The 24639-nt window shown below is 43.1% G+C and overlaps 1 protein-coding gene across 1 annotated transcript in view; it reads left to right on the forward strand.

Moving 5' to 3' along the window:
• Positions 1-24639, forward strand: part of LOC106560617 (lipoma-preferred partner homolog) — a 515165-nt gene that overhangs the window by 380146 nt on the left and 110380 nt on the right. The window contains exon 12 of the mRNA XM_045687983.2: positions 14435-14604. Within this exon, the coding sequence (XP_045543939.1) occupies positions 14435-14604 (170 nt within the window). The remainder of the gene's footprint in view (positions 1-14434; positions 14605-24639) is intronic.

Genomic DNA, 24639 nt, shown 5'->3' on the forward strand with positions numbered 1-24639 from the left:
AGTAGTATCAGTTGGTTAGTGTTAGGCTTGGACTAGTACGTTCAGTTGGTTAGGGTTAGTCTTGGACTAGTAGTATCAGTTGGTTAGGCTTGGACTAGTAGTATCAGTTGGTTAGGGTTAGGACTAGTAGTATCAGTTGGTTAGGCTAGGACTATTAGTATCAGTTGGTTAGGGTTAGGACTAGTAGTATCAGTTGGTTAGGACTACTAGTATCAGTTGGTTAGGGTTAGTCTTGGACTAGTAGTATCTGTTGGTTAGGGTTAGGCTTGGACTAGTAGTATCTGTTTGTTAGGGGTTGGACGAGTAGTATCAGTTGGTTAGGGTTAGGCTTGGACTAGTAGTATCTGTTGGTTAGGGTTAGGCTTGGACTAGTAGTATCTGTTTGTTAGGGGTTGGACGAGTAGTATCAGTTGGTTAGGGTTAGGCTTGGACTAGTAGTATCAGTTGGTTAGGGTTAGTCTTGGACTAGTAGTATGAGTTGATTAGGGGTTGGACTAGTAGTATCAGTTGGTTAGGGTTAGGACTAGTAGTATCAGTTGGTTAGGGTTAGGACTAGTAGTATCAGTTGGTTAGGTTTGGACTAGTAGTATCATTTCGTGAGGGTTAGGACTAGTACTATCAGTTGTTTAGAGTGAGGACTAGTAGTATCAGTTGGTTAGGGTTAGGACTAGTAGTATCAGTTGGTTAGGCTAGGACTAGTAGTATCAGTTGGTTGGGGTTAGGACTAGTATTGTCAGTTGGTTAGGGTTAGGACTAGTAGTATCAGTTGGTTAGAGTTAGGACTAGTACTATCAGTTGGTTAGGGTTAGGACTAGTAGTATCAGCTGGTTAGGGTTAGGACTAGTAGTATCAGTTGGTTAGGTTAGAACTAGTAGTATCAGTTGGTTAGGGTTAGGACTAGTAGTATCAGTTGGTTAGGCTTGGACTAGTAGTATCAGTTGGTTAGGCTTGGACTAGTAGTATCAGTTGGTTAGGCTTGGACTAGTAGTATCAGTTGGTTAGGCTTGGACTAGTAGTATCAGTTGGTTAGGGTTAGGACTAGTAGTATCAGTTGGTTAGGGTTAGGACTAGTAGTATCAGTTGGTTAGGGGTTGGACTAGTAGTATCAGTTGGTTAGGGTTAGGACTAGTAGTATCAGTTGGTTAGGGGTTGGACTAGTAGTATCAGTTGGTTAGGGTTAGGACTAGTAGTATCAGTTGGTTAGGGTTGGGACTAGTAGTATCAGTTGGTTAGGCTTGGACTAGTAGTATCAGTTGGTTAGGGTTAGGACTAGTAGTATCAGTTGGTTAGGGTTAGGCTTGGACTGGTAGTTTCAGTTGGTTAGGGTTAGGACTAGTAGTATCAGTTGGTTAGGGTTAGTCTTGGACTAGTAGTATCAGTTGGTTAGGGTTAGGCTTGGACTAGTAGTATCTGTTTGTTAGGGGTTGGACAAGTAGTATCAGTTGGTTAGGGTTTGGACTAGTAGTATCAGTTGGTTAGGGGTTGGACTACTAGTGTCAGTTGGTTAGGGTTAAACAAGGATTAGTAGTATCAGTTGGTTAGGGTTAGGCTTGGACTAGTAGTATCAGTTGGTTAGGGTTAGGACTAGGATTAGTAGTATCAGTTGGTTAGGGTTAAACTAGGACTAGTAGTATCAGTTGGTTAGGGTTAAACTAGGATTAGTAGTATCAGTTGGTTAAACTAGGACTAGTAGTATCAGTTGGTTAGGGTTAAACTAGGACTAGTAGTATCAGTTGGTTAAGCTAGGACTAGTAGTATCAGTTGGTTAAACTAGGACTAGTAGTATCAGTTAGTTAAACTAGGACTAGTAGTATCAGTTGGTTAGGGTTAGGACTAGTAGTTTCAGTTGGTTAGGGTTAGGACTAGTAGTATCAGTTGGTTAGGGTTAGGACTAGTAGTATCAGTTGGTTAGGGGTTGGACTAGTAGTATCAGTTGGTTAGGGTTAGGACTAGTAGTATCAGTTGGTTAGGGGTTGGACTAGTAGTATCAGTTGGTTAGGGTTAGGACTAGTAGTATCAGTTGGTTAGGGTTGGGACTAGTAGTATCAGTTGGTTAGGCTTGGACTAGTAGTATCAGTTGGTTAGGGTTAGGACTAGTAGTATCAGTTGGTTAGGGTTAGGCTTGGACTGGTAGTTTCAGTTGGTTAGGGTTAGGACTAGTAGTATCAGTTGGTTAGGGTTAGTCTTGGACTAGTAGTATCAGTTGGTTAGGGTTAGGCTTGGACTAGTAGTATCTGTTTGTTAGGGGTTGGACAAGTAGTATCAGTTGGTTAGGGTTTGGACTAGTAGTATCAGTTGGTTAGGGGTTGGACTACTAGTGTCAGTTGGTTAGGGTTAAACAAGGATTAGTAGTATCAGTTGGTTAGGGTTAGGCTTGGACTAGTAGTATCAGTTGGTTAGGGTTAGGACTAGGATTAGTAGTATCAGTTGGTTAGGGTTAAACTAGGACTAGTAGTATCAGTTGGTTAGGGTTAAACTAGGATTAGTAGTATCAGTTGGTTAAACTAGGACTAGTAGTATCAGTTGGTTAGGGTTAAACTAGGACTAGTAGTATCAGTTGGTTAAGCTAGGACTAGTAGTATCAGTTGGTTAAACTAGGACTAGTAGTATCAGTTAGTTAAACTAGGACTAGTAGTATCAGTTGGTTAGGGTTAGGACTAGTAGTTTCAGTTGGTTAGGGTTAGGACTAGTAGTATCAGTTGGTTAGGGTTAGGACTAGTTGTATCAGTTGTTTAGGGTTAGGACTAGTAGTATCAGTTGGTTAGGGTTAGGAGTAGTAGTTTCAGTTGGTTAGGGTTACGCTTGGACTGGTAGTTTCAGTTGGTTAGGGTAAGGACTAGTAGTATCAGTTGGTTAGGGTTAGGACTAGTAGTATCTGTTGGTAAGGGTTAGGACTAGTAGTATCAGTTGGTTAGGGCTAGGACTAGTAGAATCAGTTGTGTAGGGTTAGGACTAGTAGTATCAGTTGGTTAGGGTTAGGCTTGGACTGGTAGTTTCAGTTGGTTAGGGTTAGGACTAGTAGTATCAGTTGGTTAGGGTTAGTCTTGGACTAGTAGTATCAGTTGGTTAGGGTTAGGCTTGGACTAGTAGTATCTGTTTGTTAGGGGTTGGACAAGTAGTATCAGTTGGTTATGGTTTGGACTAGTAGTATCAGTTGGTTAGGGTTAGGACTAGTAGTTTCAGTTGGTTAGGGTAAGGACTAGTAGTATCAGTTGGTTAGGGTTAGGACTAGTAGTATCTGTTGGTAAGGGTTAGGACTAGTAGTATCAGTTGGTTAGGGCTAGGACTAGTAGAATCAGTTGTGTAGGGTTAGGACTAGTAGTATCAGTTGGTTAGGGTTAGGCTTGGACTGGTAGTTTCAGTTGGTTAGGGTTAGGACTAGTAGTATCAGTTGGTTAGGGTTAGTCTTGGACTAGTAGTATCAGTTGGTTAGGGTTAGGCTTGGACTAGTAGTATCTGTTTGTTAGGGGTTGGACAAGTAGTATCAGTTGGTTAGGGTTTGGACTAGTAGTATCAGTTGGTTAGGGGTTGGACTACTAGTGTCAGTTGGTTAGGGTTAAACAAGGATTAGTAGTATCAGTTGGTTAGGGTTAGGACTAGGATTAGTAGTATCAGTTGGTTAGGGTTAAACTAGGACTAGTAGTATCAGTTGGTTAGGGTTAAACTAGGATTAGTAGTATCAGTTGGTTAAACTAGGACTAGTAGTATCAGTTGGTTAGGGTTAAACTAGGACTAGTAGTATCAGTTGGTAAGGGTTAAACTAGGACTAGTAGTATCAGTTGGTTAAGCTAGGACTAGTAGTATCAGTTGGTTAAACTAGGACTAGTAGTATCAGTTAGTTAAACTAGGACTAGTAGTATCAGTTGGTTAGGGTTAGGACTAGTAGTATCAGTTGGTTAGGGTTAGGACTAGTTGTATCAGTTGTTTAGGGTTAGGACTAGTAGTATCAGTTGGTTAGGGTTAGGAGTAGTAGTTTCAGTTGGTTAGGGTTACGCTTGGACTGGTAGTTTCAGTTGGTTAGGCTTGGACTAGTAGTATTAGTTGGTTCGGTTTAGGACTAGTAGTATCAGTTGGTTAGGGTTAGGCTTGGACTGGTAGTTTCAGTTGGTTAGGGTTAGGACTCGTAGTATCAGTTGGTTAGGCTTGGACTGGTAGTTTCAGTTGGTTAGGGTTAGGACTAGTAGTATCAGTTGGTTAGGGTTAGTCTTGGACTAGTAGTATCTGTTTGTTAGGGGTTGGATGAGTAGTATCAGTTGGTTAGGCTTGGACTAGTAGTATCAGTTGGTTAGGGTTAGTCTTGGACTAGTAGTATCAGTTGGTTAGGCTTGGACTAGTAGTATCAGTTGGTTAGGGTTAGGACTAGTAGTATCAGTTGGTTAGGGTTAGTCTTGGACTAGTAGTATCTGTTTGTTAGGGGTTGGATGAGTAGTATCAGTTGGTTAGGCTTGGACTAGTAGTATCAGTTGGTTAGGGTTAGTCTTGGACTAGTAGTATCAGTTGGTTAGGCTTGGACTAGTAGTATCAGTTGGTTAGGGTTAGGACTAGTAGTATCAGTTGGTTAGCGTTAGGACTAGTAGTATCAGTTGGTTAGGGTTAGGACTAGTAGTATCTGTTGGTTAGGGTTAGGACTAGTAGTATCTGTTGGTTAGGGTTAGGACTCGTAGTATCAGTTGGTTAGGGTTATTACTAGTAGTGTCAGTTGGTTAGGGTTATTACTAGTAGTATCAGTTGGTTAAGGTTAGGACTAGTAGTATCAGTTGGTTAGGCTTGGACTAGTAGTATAAGTTGGTTAGGGTTAGGACTAGTAGTATCAGTTGGTTAGGGTTAGGCTTGGACTGGTAGTTTCAGTTGGTTAGGGTTAGAAGTAGTAGTATCAGTTGGTTATGGTTAGGCTTGGACTGGACTGGTAGTTTCAGTTGGTTAGGGTTAGGACTAGTAGTATCAGTTGGTTAGTGTTAGTCTTGGACTAGTAGTATCAGTTGGTTAGGGTTAGGACCAGTAGTATCAGATGGTTAGGGTTATTACTAGTAGTATCAGTTGGTTAAGGTTAGGACTAGTAGTATCAGTTGGTTAGGCTTGGACTAGTAGTATCAGTTGGTTAGGGTTAGGACTAGTAGTATCAGTTGGTTAGGGCAAGGACTAGTAGTATCAGTTGGGTAGTGTTAGGACTAGTAGTATCAGTTGGTTAGGGTTAGTCTTGGACTGGTAGTTTCAGTTGGTTAGGCTTGGATGAGTAGTATCAGTTGGTTAGGGTTAGGACTAGTAGTATCAGTTGGTTAGGGTTCAGTTTTTACTGGTAGTTTAAGTTGGTTAGGGTTAGTCTTGGACTAGTAGTATCAGTTGGTTAGGGTTAGGCTTGGACTAGTAGTTTCAGTTGGTTAGGGTTAGGACTAGTAGTATCAGTTGGTAAGGGTTAGGACTAGTAGTGTCAGTTGGTTAGGGTTATGACTAGTAGTATCAGTTGGTAAGGGTTAGGACTAGTAATGTCAGTTGGTTAGAGTTATGACTAGTAGTGTCAGTTATTAAGGGTTAGGACTAGTAGTGTCAGTTGGTTAGGCTTAGGACTAGTAGTGTCAGTTGGTTAGGCTTAGGACTAGTAGTGTCAGTTGGTTAGGGTTAGGACTAGTAGTGTCAGTTGGTTAGGGCGAGGACTAGTAGAATCATTTGTGTAGTGTTAGGACTAGTAGTATCAGTTGGTTAGGGTTAGGCTTGGACTGGTAGTTTCAGTTGGTTAGGGTTAGGACTAGTAGGATCAGTTGGTTAGGGTTAGTCTTGGACTAGTAGTATCAGTTGGTTAGGGTTAGGCTTGGACTAGTAGTGTCTGTTAGGGGTTGGACGAGTAGTATCAGTTGGTTAGGGGTTGGACTAGTAGTGTCAGTTGGTTAGGTTTAAATAAGGATTAGTAGTATCAGTTGGTTAAACTAGGACTAGTAGTATCAGTTGGTTAGGCTTTGGACTAGTAGTATCAGTTGGTTAGGGCTAGGACTAGTAGTGTCAGTTGGTTAGGGTTAAACTAGGACTAGTAGTATCAGTTGGTTAGGGTTAAACTAGGATTAGTAGTATCAGTTGGTTAAACTAGGACTAGTAGTATCAGTTGGTTAGGTTTTGGACTAGTAGTATCAGTTGGTTAGGGGTTGGACTAGTAGTGTCAGTTGGTTAGGGTTAAACAAGGATTAGTAGTATCAGTTGGTTAGAGTTAGGCTTGGACTAGTAGTATCAGTTGGTTAGGACTAGGATTAGTAGTATCTGTTGGTTAGGGTTAGGACTCGTAGTATCAGTTGGTTAGGGTTAGGACTAGTAGTATCAGTTGGTTAGGGTTAGGACTAGTAGTATCAGTTGGTTAGGGTTAGGCTTGGACTGGTAGTTTCAGTTGGTTAGGGTTAGGACTAGTAGTATCAGTTGGTTAGGCTTGGACTGGTAGTTTCAGTTGGTTAGGGTTAGGACTAGTAGTATCAGTTGGTTAGGGTTAGGCTTGGACTAGTAGTGTCTGTTAGGGGTTGGACGACTAGTATCAGTTGGTTAGGGGTTGGACTAGTAGTGTCAGTTGGTTAGGTTTAAATAAGGATTAGTAGTATCAGTTCGTTAGAGTTAGGCTTGGACTAGTAGTATCAGTTGGTTAGGACTAGGATTAGTAGTATCAGTTGGTTAGGGTTAAACTAGGACTAGTAGTATCAGTTGGTTAGGGTTAAACTAGGATTAGTAGTATCAGTTGGTTAAACTAGGACTAGTAGTATCAGTTGGTTAGGGTTTGGACTAGTAGTATCAGTTGGTTAGGGGTTGGACTAGTAGTGTCAGTTGGTTAGGGTTAAACAAGGATTAGTAGTATCAGTTGGTTAGAGTTAGGCTTGGACTAGTAGTATCAGTTGGTTAGGACTAGGATTAGTAGTATCTGTTGGTTAGGGTTAGGACTCGTAGTATCAGTTGGTTAGGGTTAGGACTAGTAGTATCAGTTGGTTAGGGTTAGGACTAGTAGTATCAGTTGGTTAGGGTTAGGCTTGGACTGGTAGTTTCAGTTGGTTAGGGTTAGGACTAGTAGTATCAGTTGGTTAGGCTTGGACTGGTAGTTTCAGTTGGTTAGGGTTAGGACTAGTAGTATCAGTTGGTTAGGGTTAGGCTTGGACTAGTAGTGTCTGTTAGGGGTTGGACGACTAGTATCAGTTGGTTAGGGGTTGGACTAGTAGTGTCAGTTGGTTAGGTTTAAATAAGGATTAGTAGTATCAGTTCGTTAGAGTTAGGCTTGGACTAGTAGTATCAGTTGGTTAGGACTAGGATTAGTAGTATCAGTTGGTTAGGGTTAAACTAGGACTAGTAGTATCAGTTGGTTAGGGTTAAACTAGGATTAGTAGTATCAGTTGGTTAAACTAGGACTAGTAGTATCAGTTGGTTAGGGTTTGGACTAGTAGTATCAGTTGGTTAGGGGTTGGACTAGTAGTGTCAGTTGGTTAGGGTTAAACAAGGATTAGTAGTATCAGTTGGTTAGAGTTAGGCTTGGACTAGTAGTATCAGTTGGTTAGGACTAGGATTAGTAGTATCTGTTGGTTAGGGTTAGGACTCGTAGTATCAGTTGGTTAGGGTTAGGACTAGTAGTATCAGTTGGTTAGGGTTAGGACTAGTAGTATCAGTTGGTTAGGGTTAGGCTTGGACTGGTAGTTTCAGTTGGTTAGGGTTAGGACTAGTAGTATCAGTTGGTTAGGCTTAGTCTTGGACTAGTAGTATCTGTTGGTTAGGGTTAGTCTTGGACTAGTAGTATCAGTTGGTTATTGTTAGGCTTGGACTAGTAGTATCAGTTGGTTAGGGTTAGGCTTTGACTAGTAGTATAAGTTGGTTAGGGTTTGGACTAGTAGTATCAGTTGGTTATGGTTGGACTAGTAGTATCAGTTGGTTAGGGTTAGGACTAGTAGTATCAGTTGGTTAGGGTTAGGACTAGTATTATCAGTTGGTTAGGGTTAGGACTAGTAGTATCTGTTGGTTAGGCTTGGACTAGTAGTATCAGTTGGTTAGGGTTAGGACTAGTAGTATCAGTTGGTTAGGGCTAGGACTAGTAGAATCAGTTGTGTAGGGTTAGGACTAGTAGTATCAGTTGGTTAGGGTTAGGCTTGGACTGGTAGTTTCAGTTGGTTAGGACTAGTAGTATCAGTTGGTTAGGGTTAGTCTTGGACTAGTAGTATCATTTGGTTAGGGTTAGGCTTGGACTAGTAGTATCTGTTTGTTAGGGTTTGGACGAGTAGTATCAGTTGCTTAGGGTTTGGACTAGGATTAGGAATATCAGTTGGTTAGGGTTAAACTAGGATTAGTAGTATCAGTTGGTTAGTGTTAAACTAGGACTAGTAGTATCAGTTGGTTAGGGTTAAACTAGGACTATCAGTTGGTTAGGGTTAAACTAGGATTAGTAGTATCAGTTGGTTAAACTAGGACTAGTAGTATCAGTTGGTTAGGGTTAAACTAGGACTAGTAGTATCAGTTGGTTAGGGTTAAACTAGGGTTAAAGGGTTAAACTAGGGCTAGTAGTATTAGTTGGTTGTACAGAGAGCTTGTTGTCATGGTAACGTGTGTACAGAGTGTGTTGTCATGTTAACATATTCAGAAAGTGTTTTGTCATGGTAACGTATTCAGAGAGTGTGTTGTCATGTTAATGTATTCAGAGAGTGTGTTGTCATGGTAACGTATTCAGAGAGTGTGTTGTCATGGTAACGTATTCAGAGAGCGTGTTGTCATGTTAACGTGTACAGAGAGCGTGTTGTCATGTTAACGTGTACAGAGAGCGTGTTGTCATGTTAACGTGTACAGAGAGGGTGTTGTCATGTTAACGTGTACAGAGAGCGTGTTGTCATGGTAACGTGTGTACAGAGAGGATGTTGTCATGTTAACGTGTTCAGAGAGCATGTTGTCATGGTAATGTGTGTTCAGAGAGCGTGTTGTCATGTTAACGTTTGTTCAGAGAGTGTGTTGTCATGGTAACATATTCAGAGAGCGTGTTGTCATGTTTTCATTTCATTTCATTTAAGTCATTTAGCAGACGCTCTTATCCAGAGCGACTTACAAATTGGTGCATTCACCTTATGATATCCAGTGGAACAACCACTTTACAATAGTGCATCTAAATCTTTTAAGGGGGGGGGGGTTAGAAGGATTACTTTATCCTATCCTAGGTATTCCTTAAAGAGGTGGGGTTTCAGGCGTCTCCGGAAGGTGGTGATTGACTCCGCTGTCCTGGCGTCGTGAGGGAGCTTGTTCCACCATTGGGGTGCCAGAGCAGCGAACAGTTTTGACTGGGCTGAGCAGGAACTGTGCTTCCTCAGAGGTAGGGGGGCCAGCAGGCCAGAGGTGGATGAACGCAGTGCCCTTGTTTGGGTGTAGGGCCTGATCAGAGCCTGAAGGTATGGAGGTGCCGTTCCCTTCACAGCTCCGTAGGCAATCACCATGGTCTTGTAGCGGATGCGAGCTTCAACTGGAAGCCAGTGGAGAGAGCGGAGGAGCGGGGTGACGTGAGAGAACTTGGGAAGGTTGAACACCAGACGGGCTGCGGCGTTCTGGATGAGTTGTAGGGGTTTAATGGCACAGGCAGGGAGCCCAGCCAACAGCGAGTTGCAGTAATCCAGACGGGAGATGACAAGTGCCTGGATTAGGACCTGCGCCGCTTCCTGTGTGAGGCAGGGTCGTACTCTGCGAATGTTGTAGAGCATGAACCTACAGGATCGGGTCACCGCCTTGATGTTAGTGGAGAACGACAGGGTGTTGTCCAGGATCACGCCAAGGTTCTTAGCACTCTGGGAGGAGGACACAAGGGAGTTGTCAACCATGATGGCGAGATCATGGAAGGGGCAGTCCTTCCCCGGGAGGAAGAGCAGCTCCGTCTTGCCGAGGTTCAGCTTGAGCTGGTGATCCGTCATCCACACTGATATGTCTGACAGACATGCAGAGATGCGATTCGCCGCCTGGTTATCAGAAGGGGGAAAGGAGAAGATTAATTGTGTGTCGTCTGCATAGCAATGATAGGAGAGACCATGTGAGGATATGACAGAGCCAAGTGACTTGGTGTATAGCGAGAATAGGAGAGGGCCTAGAACAGAGCCCTGGGGGACACCAGTGGTGAGAGCGCATGGTGCGGAGACAGATTCTCGCCACGCCACCTGGTAGGAGCGACCTGTCAGGTAGGATGCAATCCAAGCGTGGGCCGCGCCGGAGATGCCCAACTCGGAGAGGGTGGAGAGGAGGATCTGATGGTTCACAGTATCAAAGGCAGCAGATAGGTCTAGAAGGATGAGAGCAGAGGAGAGAGAGTTAGCTTTAGCAGTGCGGAGAGCCTCCGTGACACAGAGAAGAGCAGTCTCAGTTGAATGCCCAGTCTTGAAACCTGACTGATGAGGATCAAGAAGGTCATTCTGAGAGAGATAGCAGGAGAGCTGGCCAAGGACGGCACGTTCAAGAGTTTTGGAGAGAAAAGAAAGAAGGGATACTGGTCTGTAGTTGTTGACATCGGAGGGATCGAGTGTAGGTTTTTTCAGAAGGGGTGCAACTCTCGCTCTCTTGAAGACGGAAGGGACGTAGCCAGCGGTCAAGGATGAGTTGATGAGCGAGGTGAGGAAGGGGAGAAGGTCTCCGGAAATGGTCTGGAGAAGAGAGGAGGGGATAGGGTCAAGTTGGCAGGTTGTTGGGCGGCCGGCCGTCACAAGACGCAAGATTTCATCTGGAGAGAGAGGGGAGAAAGAGGTCAAAGCACAGGGTAGGGCAGTGTGAGCAGGACCAGCGGTGTCGTTTGACTTAGCAAACGAGGATCGGATATCGTCAACCTTCTTTTCAAAATGGTTGACGAAGTCATCCGCAGAGAGGGAGGAGGGGGGGGGGGGAGGGGGAGGAGGATTCAGGAGGGAGGAGAAGGTAGCAAAGAGCTTCCTAGGGTTAGAGGCAGATGCTTGGAATTTAGAGTGGTAGAAAGTGGCTTTAGCAGCAGAGACAGAAGAGGAGAATGTAGAGAGGAGGGAGTGAAAGGATGCCAGGTCCGCAGGGAGGCGAGTTTTCCTCCATTTCAGCTCGGCTGTCCGGAGCCCTGTTCTGTGAGCTCGTAGTGAGTCGTCGAGCCACGGAGCAGGAGGGGAGGACCGAGCCGGCCTGGAGGATAGGGGACAGAGAAAATCAAAGGATGCAGAAAGGGAGGAGAGGAGGGTTGAGGAGGCAGAATCAGGAGATAGGTTGGAGAAGGTTTGAGCAGAGGGAAGAGATGATAGGATGGAAGAGGAGAGAGTAGCGGGAGAGAGAGAGCGAAGGTTGGGATGGCGCAATACCATCCGAGTAGGGGCAGAGTGAGAAGTGTTGGATGAGAGCAAGAGGGAAAAGGATACAAGGTAGTGGTCGGAGATTTGGAGGGGAGTTGCAATGAGATTAGTGGAAGAACAGCATCTAGTAAAGATGAGGTCAAGCGTATTGCCTGCCTTGTGAGTAGGGGGGGAAGGTGAGAGGGTGAGGTCAAAAGAGGAGAGGAGTGGAAAGAAGGAGGCAGAGAGGAATGAGTCGAAGGTAGACGTGGGGAGGTTAAAGTCACCCAGAACTGTGAGAGGTGAGCCATCTTCAGGAAAGGAACTTATCAAGGCGTCAAGCTCATTGATGAACTCTCCATGGGAACCTGGAGGGCGATAAATGATAAGGATGTTAAGCTTGAAAGGGCTGGTAACTGTGACAGCATGGAATTCAAATGAGGAGATAGACAGATAGGTCAGGGGAGAAAGAGAGAATGTCCACTTGGGAGAGATGAGGATTCCAGTGCCACCACCCCTCTGGCTCGATGCTCTAGGGGTATGCGAGAACACGTGGGCAGACGAAGAGAGAGCAGTAGGAGTAGCAGTGTTATCTGTGGTAATCCATGTTTCCGTCAGCGGAAGTCTAGGGACTGGAGGGTAGCATAGGCTGAGATGAACTCAGCCTTGTTGGCTGCAGACCGGCAGTTCCAGAGGCTGCCGGAGACCTGGAACTCCACGTGGGTCGTGCGCGCTGGGACCACCAGGTTAGAGTGGCAGCGGCCACGCGGTGTGAAGCGTTTGTATGGCCTGTGCAGAGGAGAGAGAACAGGGATAGACAGACACATAGCTGACAAGCTACAGAAGTGTTGTTTCTTGTATTATTGTCTCTTGTGTCTTTAGAGAACTGTTTTACTTTGATATCCTTTTTCTTCTGTCCTGATTTTCTCTTTCTTTTCTTCTGTTAACTAGATATTCTTTGTTGTTCTTCGTTAGCTAGCTAGCTTCTTCCAAAAGAGTCCCTAGCAACTGCTTAGCAACTGGTAAACAATTCAGCTAGCTAAGATAACTACAATTTTATGAAAAATAGTTATTTTTCAAAAGCCTATCTTCTTTGTTTGTTGCTTGTTTTTTCTCCTCTTCAGGCTTGCAGTTTTCTTTTGCTTTTTTCCGATGTACTTCACTCTAAAAACCATGTAAATTTCAATATTTGTAGGAGCTCATTTTTCAGCTGCTGCTGCTCAAATTGGAGTTCTGGAAATGTTAACGTGTACAGAGAGTGTGTTGTCATGGTAAAGAGTGTACAGAGAGCGTGTTGTCATGTTAACGTGTACATAGAGCGTGATGTCATGGTAATGTGTGTACAGACAGTGTGTTGTCATGTTAACATGTTCAGAGAGTGTGTTGTCATGGTAATGTGTGTTCAGAGAGTGTGTTGTCATGGTAATGTGTGTTCAGAGAGGGTGTTGTCATGTTAATGTGTTCAGAGAGCGTGTGCTCATGTTAACGTGTGCAGAGAGTTTGTTGTCATGTTAACGTGTGTTCAGAGAGTGTGTTGTCATGGTAACGAGTGTACAGAGAGCGTGTTGTCATGTTAACGTATTCAGAGAGCGTGTTGTCATGGTAATGTGTGTACAGAGAGCGTGTTGTCATGTTAATGTGTGCAGAGAGCGTGTTGTCATGTTAACGTGTGTACAGAGAATGTGTTGTCATGGTAATTATGTTCAGAGAGTGTGTTGTCATGTTAACATGTGTACAGAGAGTGTGTTGTTGGTTAGGGTTAGGCTTGGACTAGTAGTATCAGTTGGTTAGGGTTAGGACTAGTAGTATCAGTTGGTTAGGGTTAGGACTAGTAGTATCAGTTGGTTAGGGTTAGGACTAGTAGTATCAGTTGGTTAGGGTTAAACTAGGATTAGTAGTATCAGTTGGTTAAACTAGGACTAGTAGTATCAGTTGGTTAGGGTTAAACTAGGACTAGTAGTATCAGTTGGTTAAACTAGGACTAGTAGTATCAGTTGGTTAAACTAGGACTAGTAGTATCAGTTGGTTAGGGTTAAACAAGGATTAGTAGTATCAGTTAGTTAGGGTTAAACTAGGGTTAAAGGGTTCAACTAGGGCTAGTAGTATTAGTTGGTTGTACAGAGAGCGTGTTGTCATGGTAATGTGTGTACAGAGTGTGTTGTCATGTTAACATATTCAGAAAGTGTGTTGTCATGGTAACATATTCAGAGAGTGTGTTGTCATGGTAACGTATTCAGAGAGTGCGTTGTCATGGTAACGTATTCAGAGAGCGTGTTGTCATGTTAACGTATTCAGAGAGCGTGTTGTCATGTTAACTTGTACAGAGAGCGTGTTGTCATTGCAACGTGTGTACAGAGAGGGTGTTGTCATGGTAACGTGTGTACAGAGAGGGTGTTGTCATGTTAACATGTTCAGAGAGCATGTTGTCATGGTCATGTGTGTTCAGAGAGCGTGTTGTCATGTTAATGTGTGTTCAGAGAGCGTGTTGTCATGTCAACGTTTGTTCAGAGAGTGTGTTGTCATGGTAACATATTCAGAGAGCATGTTGTCATGTTAACGTGTACAGAGAGCGTGTTGTCATGGTAATGTATGTACAGACAGTGTGTTGTCATGTTAACGTGTTCAGAGAGCATGTTGTCATGGTAATGTGTGTACAGAGAGCGTGTTGTCTGTCATGTTAACGTATTCAGAGAGTGTGTTGTCATGGTAATGTGTGTACAGAGAGCGTGTTGTCATGTTAACGTGTGTACAGAGAATGTGTTGTCATGGTAATTATGTTCAGAGTGTGTTGTCATGGTAACGTGTTCAGAGAGCGTGTTGTCATGTTAACGTGTTCAGAGAGGGTGTTGTCATGTTAACGTGTGTACAGAGAGTGTGTTGTCGTGGTAATGTGTGTTCAGATAGCGTGTTGTCATGGGAGAGTGTGTTGTCATGGTAATGTGTGTTCAGAGAGCGTGTTGTTTTCTCTGATAGAAATTGAAGCATACATCTATCTATACATTAGCTGAGAGCATGTTGTCATGGTAGCGTGTTGAGAGAGCATGTTGCCATGTTAACGTAGCCAGCCAGACAGACAGACCTGTGGACAGAGAGTCTAACTCTCCTCCTCCTCCTTTAAACAGACAGACAGACAGACAGACAGGCCTGTGGACAGAGGGTCTAATTCTCCTCCTCTACCCCAGGGCGGTGTGCCAGCTGTGGGGATAATGTGGTGGGTGAGGGTACCGGCTGTACCGCCATGGACCAGGTCTTCCACGTGGACTGCTTCATCTGCATGACCTGCAGTGGCAGGCTGCGCGGTAAACCCTTCTACGCCGTGGAGAAGAAGGCCTACTGCGAGCCCTGCTACATCGTGAGTCTCAGCCCATCTGTACACAACACACACACAAACCCTTCTGCACTGTGGAGAACAAGCCCTGCTACATCGCGAGTCTCCTCTTTCATCTTGCACACTGTACAGGTACTGTACAGGTACTGTACAGGTAACAATACAGGTACTGTACAGGTAACAATACAGGTAACAACACAGGTAACAATACAGGTAACAATACAGGTACTGTACAGGTAACAATACCGGTAACAATACCGGTAACAATACAGGTACTGTACAGGTAACAATACAGGTACTGTACAGGTAACAATACAGGTACTGTACAGGTAACAATACAGGTACAGGTACTAACAATACAGGTAACAATACATGTACAGGTACTAACAATACAGGTAACAATACAGGTGCTGTACAGTTAACAATACAGGTACTGTACAGGTAACAATACAGGTAACAATACAGCGTTGATTTATAATAATTGAACTAGTGACACGAGGAATAAATACACAGTGAAAAACAATGATGAGTGAAAATAGCATGGCTATTGTACATTGCATTCAGAATGTATTCATACCCCTTGATTTATTCCACAGTTACAGACTGAATTCAAATGGATTCACCCATGTACACATAATGACAAAGTGAAAACATTTACATTTTGGAAAATATATAGATTTTTTTTAAACATAAATATATAATTTATATAAGTATTCACACCCCTGAGTCAATACTTTGTTGAAGCACGTTTGACAGAGATTACAGCTGTGTGTCTTTTTGGGGTATGTCTCTTAAGAGCTTTGCACACCTGGATTGTACAATATTTGCCCATTATTCTTTTAAAGATTCTTCAAGTTCTGTCAAGTTGATTGTTGATCTTTGCTGGACAGCCATTTTCAAGTCTTGCTATAGATTGTCAAGCCGATTTAAGTCAAAACTGTAACTAGGCCACTCAGGAACATTCAATGTCGTCTTGGTAAGTAACTCCAGTGTATATTTGACCTTGTGTTTTAGATTATTGTCCTGCTGAAAGGTGAATTTGGAAAGCAGACTGAACAAGGTTTTCCACTAGGATTTTGCCTGTGCTTATAGCTGTATTCCATTTATTTATTTATCATAAAATAAACTTCCTAGTCCTTGACAATGACAAGCATACCCATAACATGATGCAGCCACCACCATGCTTGAAAATATGAAAAGTGGTACTCAGTGATGAGTTGTGTTGGATTTGCCACAAACATAACATTTTGTATTCAGGACAAAGCGTTATTTTCTTTGACACATTTTTTTGCAGTATTACTTTAGTGCGGTGTTGCAAAGAGGATGCATGTTTTGGGATATTTTTTATTCTGTGCAGGCTTCCTTCTTTTCACTCTGTCATTTAGGTTAGTGTTGTGGAGTAACTACAATGTTGTTCATCCATCCTCAGTTTTCTCATATCCCAAACATCAAACTCTGTAACTGTTTTAAAGTCACCATTGGCCTCATGGTGAAATCCCTGAGTAGTTTCCTTCCTCGTCAGCAACTGAGTTAGGAAGGACGCCTGTATCTTTGTAGTGACTGGGTGTATTGATACATCATCCAAAGTGTAATTAATAACTTCACCATGCTCAAAGGGATATTCAATATCTGCTTATATTTTTACCCATCTACGAATAGGTGCCCTTCTTTGCAAGACATTGGAAAACCTCCCTGGTCTTTACAGATAATTGTACGTGTGGGGAACAGAGATGAGGTAGTCACTCAAAGACCTTGTTAAACACTATTATTGTGCACAGAATCAGTCCCTGCTAGAGGTCGGCCGATTATGATTTTTCAACGCCGATACCGATGCCGATTATTGGCGGCCCAAAAACGCCGCTGCCAATTAATCGGCCGATTTATTTTTTTATTTGTATTTATTTATTTGTAATAATGACAATTACAACAATACTGAATGAACACTTATTTTAACTTAATATAATACATCAATAAAATCAATTTAGCCTCAAATAAATAATGAAACATGTTCAATTTGGTTTAAATAATGCAAAAACAAAGTGTTGGAGAAGAAAGTAAAAGTGCAATATGTGCCATGTAAAAAAGCTAACGTTTAAGTTCCTTGCTCAGAACATGAGAACATATGAAAGCTGGTGGTTCCTTTTAACATGAGTCTTCACTATTCCCAGGTAAGATGTTTTAGGTTGTAGTTATTATAGGAATTATAGGACTATTTCTCTCTATACGATTTGTATTTCATATACCTTTGACTATTGGATGTTCTTATAGGCACTTTAGTATTGCCAGTGTAACAGTATAGCTTCCGTCCCTCTCCTCGCTCCTACCTGGGCTTGAACCAGGAACACATCGACAACAGCCACCCTCGAAGCAGCGTTACCCATGTACAGGAAGGGGAAACAACTACTCCAAGTCTCAGAGCGAGTGACGTTTGAAACGCTATTAGCGTGCACCCGGCTAACTAGCTAGCCATTTCACATGGGTTACATAAGCCTCGTCTTGGGAGTTGACAGGCTTGAAGTCATAAACAGCGCAATGCATTGCGAAGGGCTGCTAGCAAAACGCACGAAAGTGCTATTTTGAATGAATGCTTACGAGCGTGCTGCTGCCTACCACTGCTCAGTCAGACTGCTCTATCAAATCATAGACTTAATTATAACATAATAACACACAGAAACACGAGCCTTAGGTCATTAATATGGTCGAATCCGGAAACTATCATCTCGAAAACAAAACGTTATTCCGGTTACATTGCACAACCCTCAATGTTATGTCATAATTACGTAAAATTCTGGCAAATTAGTTCACAACGAGCCAGGCGGCCCAAACTGTTGCATATTCCCTGACTGCGTGCAATGAACGCAAAATGACACAATTTCACCTGGTTAATATTGCCTGCTAACCTGGATTTATTTTAGCTAAGTATGCAGGTTTAAAAATATATACTTCTGTGTATTGATTTTAAGAAAGGCATTGATGTTTATGGTTAGGTACAGTCGTGCAACGATTGTGCTTTTTTCGCAAATGCGCTTTTGTTAAATCATCCCCGTTTGGCGAAGTCGGCTGTCTTTGTTAGGAAGAAATAGTCTTCACAGTTCGCAATGAGCCAGGCGGCCCAAACTGCTGCATATACCCTGACTCTGTTTGCAAGAAAAGTGACTCATTTTCCCTAGTTAAAAGAAATTCATGTTAGCAGGCAATATTAACTAAATATGCAGGTTTAAAAATATACACTTGTGTATTGATTTTAAGAAAGGCATTGATGTTTATGGTTGGAGCAACGTGTACCTAAGCGGTTATATGCAACGCAGGACAGGCTAGATAAACTAGTAATATCATCAACCATGTGTAGTTAACTAGTGATTATGATTGATTGATTGTTTTTTATAAGATAAGTTTAGTGCTAGCTAGCAACTTACCTTGACTTCTTATGCATTCGCGTAACCTCGTGGAGTGCAATGTAAAGTAGGTGGTTAGAGCGTTGGACTAGTTATCCGTAAGGTTGCAAGATTGAATCCCTGAGCTGACAAGGTAAAAATCTGTCATTCTGCCCCTGAACAAGGCAGTTAACCCAACATTCCTAGGCCATCATTGAAAATAAGAATGTGTTCTTAACTGACTTGCCTAGTTAAATAAAGGTGTAAAAAAAATAAAAAAAATCGGCGGCCAAAAATACCGATTTCCGATTGTTATGAAAACTTGAAATCGGCCCTAATTAATCGGCCATTCCGATTAATCGGTCGACCTCTAGTCCCTGCAACTTATTATGTGACTTGTGAAACACTTTTTACTCCTGAACTTATTTAGGCTTGCTATAACAAAGGGGTTGAGTACTTATTGACTCAAGACATTTCAGCTTTACATTTTTTATACATTTTACAAACAAAATTCCACTTTTACATTATGGGATATTGTGTATAGGTCAGTGAACCAAAATCTCAATTGAAGTTTTAAGCTCAGGCTGTAACACAACAAAATGTGGAAAAAGTAAAGTGGTATGAGTACAAGGAGTACCGGTACCAAGCCGATGTGCAGGGGTACGAGGTAATTGAGGTGTATGTACACTATATATACAAAATAATGTGGACACTCCATACAATTTGTGGATTTGGCTATTTCAGAAACACCTGTTGCTGACAGCTGTACAACATTTTACACACAGCCATGCAATCTCCATAGACAAACATTGGCAGTAGAATGGCCTTACTTAAGAGCTCAGTGACTTTCAACGTGGCACCATCATAGGATGCCACCTTTCCAACAAGTCAGTTCGTCAAATTTCTGCCCTGCTTGAGCTGCCCCGGTCAACTGTAAGTGCTGTTATTGTGCAATGGAAACATCTAGGAGCAACAACGGCTTAGCCGTGAAGTGGTAGGCCACACAAGCTCACAGAGCGGGCCCACTAAGTGCTGAAGCATGTAGCGTGTAAAAATTGGCTGTCCTCGGTTGCAACACCCACTAACGAGTTCCAAACTGCCTCTGGAAGCAACGTCAGCACAATAACTGTTTGTTGGGAGATTCATGAAATGGGTTTCCATGGCCGAGCAGCCATTCACAAGCCTGAGATCACCATACACAATGTTAAGTGTTGGCTGGAGTGGTGTAAAGCTAGCCTCCATTGGACTCTGGAGCAGTGGAAACGCATTCTCTGCAGTAATGAATCACGCTTCACCATCTGGCAGTCTGACGGACGAATCTGAGTTTGGCGGATGGCAGGATAACGCTATCTGCCCCAATGCATAGTGCCAACTGTAAAGTTTGGTGGAGGAGGAATAACGGTCTGGGGCTGTTTTTCATGTTTCGGGCGAGGCCCCTTAGTTCCAGTGAAGGGAAATCTTAACTCTACAGCAAACAATGACATTCAAGACGATTCTGTGCTTCCAACTTTGTGGCAACAATTTGGGGAAGACCGTTCCTGTTTCAGCATGACAATGCCCCCTTACACAAAGCGAGGTCCATACAGAAATGGTTTGTCGAGATTGGTGTATAAGAACTTGACTGGCCTGCACAGAGCCCTGACCTCAACCCCATCAAACACCTTTGGGATGAATTGGAACGCCGACTGCGATCCAGGCCTAACGTCCAACATCAGTGCCCGACCTCACTAATGCTCTTGTGGCTGAATGGAAGCAAGTCCCCACAGCAATGTTCCAACATCTAGTGGAAAGCCTTCCCAGAAGAGTAGAGGCTGTTATAGCAGCAAAGGGGGGAACAACTCCGTATTAATGCCCATGATTTTGGAATGAGATGTTCGGCGAGCAGGTGTCCACATACTTTTGGTCATGTAGGGTTAAATTGACTATGCAAAAGGATAAATAATAGACAGTAACAGCAGCGGGTAGCCATTTGATTAGCTATTTACCCGTCTTGTTTAGCAGTCTTATAGCTTGTGGGTAGAAGCAGTTCAGGGTCCTGTTGGTTCCAGGCTTGGTGCACTGATACTGCTTGCTGTGCGGTAGCAGAGAGCACAGTCTATGTCTTGCGTGGCTGGAGTCTTTCAAAATATTTTGGGCCTTCTGACACCGCCTGGTATAGAGGTCCTGGATGGCAGGGAGTTCGGCCCCAGTGATGTACTGTGCCGTACTCACCACCCTCTGTAGCGCCTTGCAGTCTGGTGCCTTGCAGTTGCCATACCAGGCGGTGATGCAGCCAGTCAAGATGCTCTCAATGGTGCAGCTGTAGAAGTTTTTGAGGACCTGAGGGCCCATGCCAAATCTTTTCAGCTTTCTGAGGTTGGAAGAGGTGCTATGGTGCCCTCTTCACGACTGGGTGGGTGTGTCAGGAACATGTTAATTCCTAAGTGATGTGGACACTGAGGAACTTGAAGCACTCGACCAGCTCCACTATAGCCCCGTCGGTGTGGATGGGGGTGTGCTCGCCCCTCTGTTTCCTGTAGACCACGATAAGCTCCTTTGTCCTGCTGACGTTGAGAGCGAGATTGTAATGCAGTAGCACAAGAGTGCGCAGTGCTTCTCAAATGTAAAATGTATTTGTTCTCCACACTCTCATTCTAATAATAACATACTCAAGAGAATGCCCTCAAAGAATGCCCTCGGGGCATGGGGGTGTGGAGCACAGTATGCATATTGAGAAACCCCCATTGTCTCTCCAGTGATTAGCCAGACTGTGTCTCTCCAGTGATTAGCCAGACTGTGGCTCTCCAGTGATTAGCCAGACTGGGTCTCTCCAGTGATTAGCCAGATTGGGTCTCTCCAGTGATTAGCCAGACTGGGTCTCTCCAGTGATTAGCCAGACTGGGTCTCTCCAGTGATTAGCCAGACTGGGTCTCTCCAGTGATTAGCCAGACTGGGTCTCTCCAGTGATTAGCCAGACTGGGTCTCTCCAGTGATTAGCCAGACTGGGTCTCTCCAGTGATTAGCCAGACTGGGTCTCTCCAGTGATTAGCCAGACTGGGTCTCTCCAGTTTTTAGCCAGACTGGGTCTTTCCAGTGATTAGCCAGACTGGGTCTTTCCAGTGATTAGCCAGACTGGGTCTCTCCAGTGATTAGCCAGACTGGGTCTCTCCAGTGATTAGCCAGACTGGGTCTCTCCAGTGATTAGCCAGACTGGGTCTCTCCAGTGATTAGCCAGACTGGGTCTCTCCAGTGATTAGCCAGAATGGGTCTCTCCAGTGATTAGCCAGACTGGGTCTCTCCAGTGATTAGCCAGACTATGTCACCGTGCAGGCAGCTCAGTGTTCTGATCATGAGCAGTTTTTCTGGAGGTACACTACCGTTCAAAAGTTTGGGGTCACCTAGAAATATCCTTGTTTTTGAAAGAAAAGCACATTTTTTGTCCATTAAAATAACATCAAATTGATCAGAAATACAGTGTAGACGTTGTTAATGTTGTAAAAGACTATTGTAGCTGGAAACGGCAAATTTTTTATGGAATATCTACACAGGTTTACAGAGGCCCATTATCAGCAACCATCACTCCTGTGTTCCAATGGCACGTTGTGTTAGCTAATCCAAGTTTATCATTTGAAAAGGCTAATTGGACATTAGAAAACCCTTTTGCAACTATGTTAGCGCAGCTGAAAACTATTGTACTGATTAAAGAAGCAATAAAACTGGCCTTCTTTAGACTAGTTAAGTATCTGGAGCATCAGCATTTGTGGGTTCGATTACAGGCTCAAAATGGCCAGAAACAAACAAACTTTCGTCTGAAACACGTCAGTCTATTCTTGTTCTGAGAAATGAAGGCTATTCCATGTGAGAAATTTCCAAGAAACTGAAGATCTCGTACAACGCTGTGTACAACTCCCTTTCCAGCTACAACAGTCATTTACAACATTAACAATGTCTACACTGTATTTCTGATCAATTTGATGTTATTTTAATGGACAAAAAATTTACTTTTCTTTCAAAAACAAGGACATTTCTAAGTGACCCCAAAATTTGAACAGTAGTGTACATCTGATAGGGAGATGAGACACAGTTGAAACACACTGGAGATGTTGGATTGGATTACTTCCCTTTGTAGATTGGATAACAAATCCTATTCCCTCTTCTCTCCTCCTTCCCCCCCCCCCCGTTTCTCCCTTCCTTCCTTTTTTTGTTGCAAAAAAAAAAGCCCTTGAAAAAATGTAATTGTATTTCTTCTACTGAAGAGTCTGATTAATACAGGAACTGAATGACAGTTCCTGTATGATGTGAAAGCTTCTGGGAATTTGTTTGCATCCCAAATTGCACCCCTATTGCTAAATCGTACACTAGTGTTGACCAGTGCAAAAATGGGCTGTGGTCAAATGTAGTTCACTATATAGGGAATAGTGTCCCATTTGGTCGACAGATACTTGTCGAGGTTAGTAACTTCACAGAGAATCTTATGAAATGCTTCTCTCTGGTTAATTTTCCCGGAGTCTTGGGTTGTGTAACAGAAATACTAAAACCTCTTGCACAGTATAGGGAGGATGGACCACAAGAGATTGAGGTCCTTGAGAAAGAATCAACTTTTTTTCTTTCTTTCTGAAATGTATTAACAGCTTTAATTTCGTTTGTGGGTAAATTTGAGTCATTCAGCCAAGTCAGTTTAGGTGGTACTTGTTTCATAGATCCGATTTGACCAACTGGTCTCTTTCTTGTCACAGGTCTCGTTCATCTCAATGAGAATAACCTGTTATAAAGGTTCAATGAAAATGAGGAAATTACTTTACATCTCACCATGGAAGTCCCAGTCAAATTGAAACCGCACATTAATTTCTAATTGAGGAATTCAGTCTGTTTTTGCATCACAGTATGATTTGTCCCTGTGGTTCTTGGGCTCGGGATTTCCTCTCTAAACTTTCTCAACTTCCCCTTGTTAATCACGTTTACTATCATACGACTATTTATATGTAATTCGGCTCTTTTTCTATCGTCTTTCCATAGATATTTCTGAGGCAGCTCGTATATTCTCTATCCATATCTATACATCTAGCTCTTCACATCCAACACATATTCAAAGCACTTTTCCTATTGGAAAATCAGTGGACATTTCCCATAGTGACACTCGAGCCACCTGGCTAACAATGCCAACCTGTTCTTCCGCGAGTCCTCAGTCAGATCCCTAATGGCACTATATTCCCTATATAGTGCACTACTTTTGACAAGGGCCTATTGGGCTCTGGTCAAAAGTAGTGCACTACATAGGGAATAGGTTGGCATTTGGTCCACCCGTCACCCTCTATAGTGATAATCAAATCCCCAGGGTTTAGATAGAGATAGATATGTAGATGGGTAGGAGCCAAGAGACTACACATGATGTCAGGGTTTTAATTGCCAACTGTGTCACGTTGCGCACACACTCACACACACGCACGCACGCACGCCTCTGCTCTGTAGATAGTTGATGAAAGACCTGTTGAGAGATGAGTGTTTTACCTCTGAGGCCTCAGTTACTACACACTACACAGCCCTATCATTTACCTCTGAGAGGCCTCAGTTACTACACACTACACAGCCCTATCATTTACCTCTGAGAGGCCTCAGTTACTACACACTACACAGCTCTATCATTTACCTCTGGGGCCTCAGTTACTACACACTACACAGCTCTATCATTTACCTCTGGGACCTCAGTTGCTACACACTACACAGCTCTATCATTTACCTCTGGGGCCTCAGTTACTACACACTACACAGCTCTATCATTTACCTCTGAGGCCTCAGTTACTACACACTACACAGCCCTGTCATTTACCTCTGAGGCCTCAGTTACTACACAATACACAGCCCTATCATTTACCTCAGAGGCTTCAGTTACTACACACTACACAGCCCTATCATTTACCTCTGAGAGGCCTCAGTTACTACACACTACACAGCTCTTATCATTTACCTCTGAGGCCTCAGTTACTACACACTACACAGCTCTATCATTTACCTCTGAGAGGCCTCAGTTACTACACACTACACAGCTCTATCATTTACCTCATGAACTCGGAAGTTGAGCGACGTACATGTGTGTTGTTTTCGTTAACTAAACCACTAATTGTCATCTGAGGATTAAAATAATTGATTAAGATAACATGAGGCATGGAGTCACACTTTCACCTTTACTATCAACTAAACCACGACACAGGAGGCTGCTCACCCCACGACACAGGAGGCTGCTCACCCCACGACACAGGAGGCTGCTCACCCCACGACACAGGAGGCTGCTCACCCCACGACACAGGAGGCTCACCCCACGACACAGGAGGCTCACCCCACGACTGCACTGTAGACTGTAGAGTGTAGACTCTGTAACATGTCTATTGGTCTAGATATATACATAGATGTATTTACACATACAAATACCACATACCGCAATTATTTAGGAAATACATTTTAAATAACTCTAAACTCAATGCAATTCAGTTTTAGTTTTCAATTGCATCCCCAATTAAAAACCAATGTTGTAATCCTTCGTACTTCTCTGTAGTAATATCCTAATTTATCAAATAGGATCCTGCATCACCTCTTTCCTGGCGTGGATTTGGTCAGTTAAGAGAAAGATGGTCAGTGGGAAAGCTAGGGCCATTTTATCTCTCTATTTTATAGAGATTTAACACACATATATATACATATATGGGAACAA

This window comes from Salmo salar, chromosome 10 (assembly GCF_965601325.2).
Source record: "Salmo salar chromosome 10, fSalSal1, whole genome shotgun sequence".
In the NCBI taxonomy this organism is placed as follows: domain Eukaryota; kingdom Metazoa; phylum Chordata; class Actinopteri; order Salmoniformes; family Salmonidae; genus Salmo; species Salmo salar.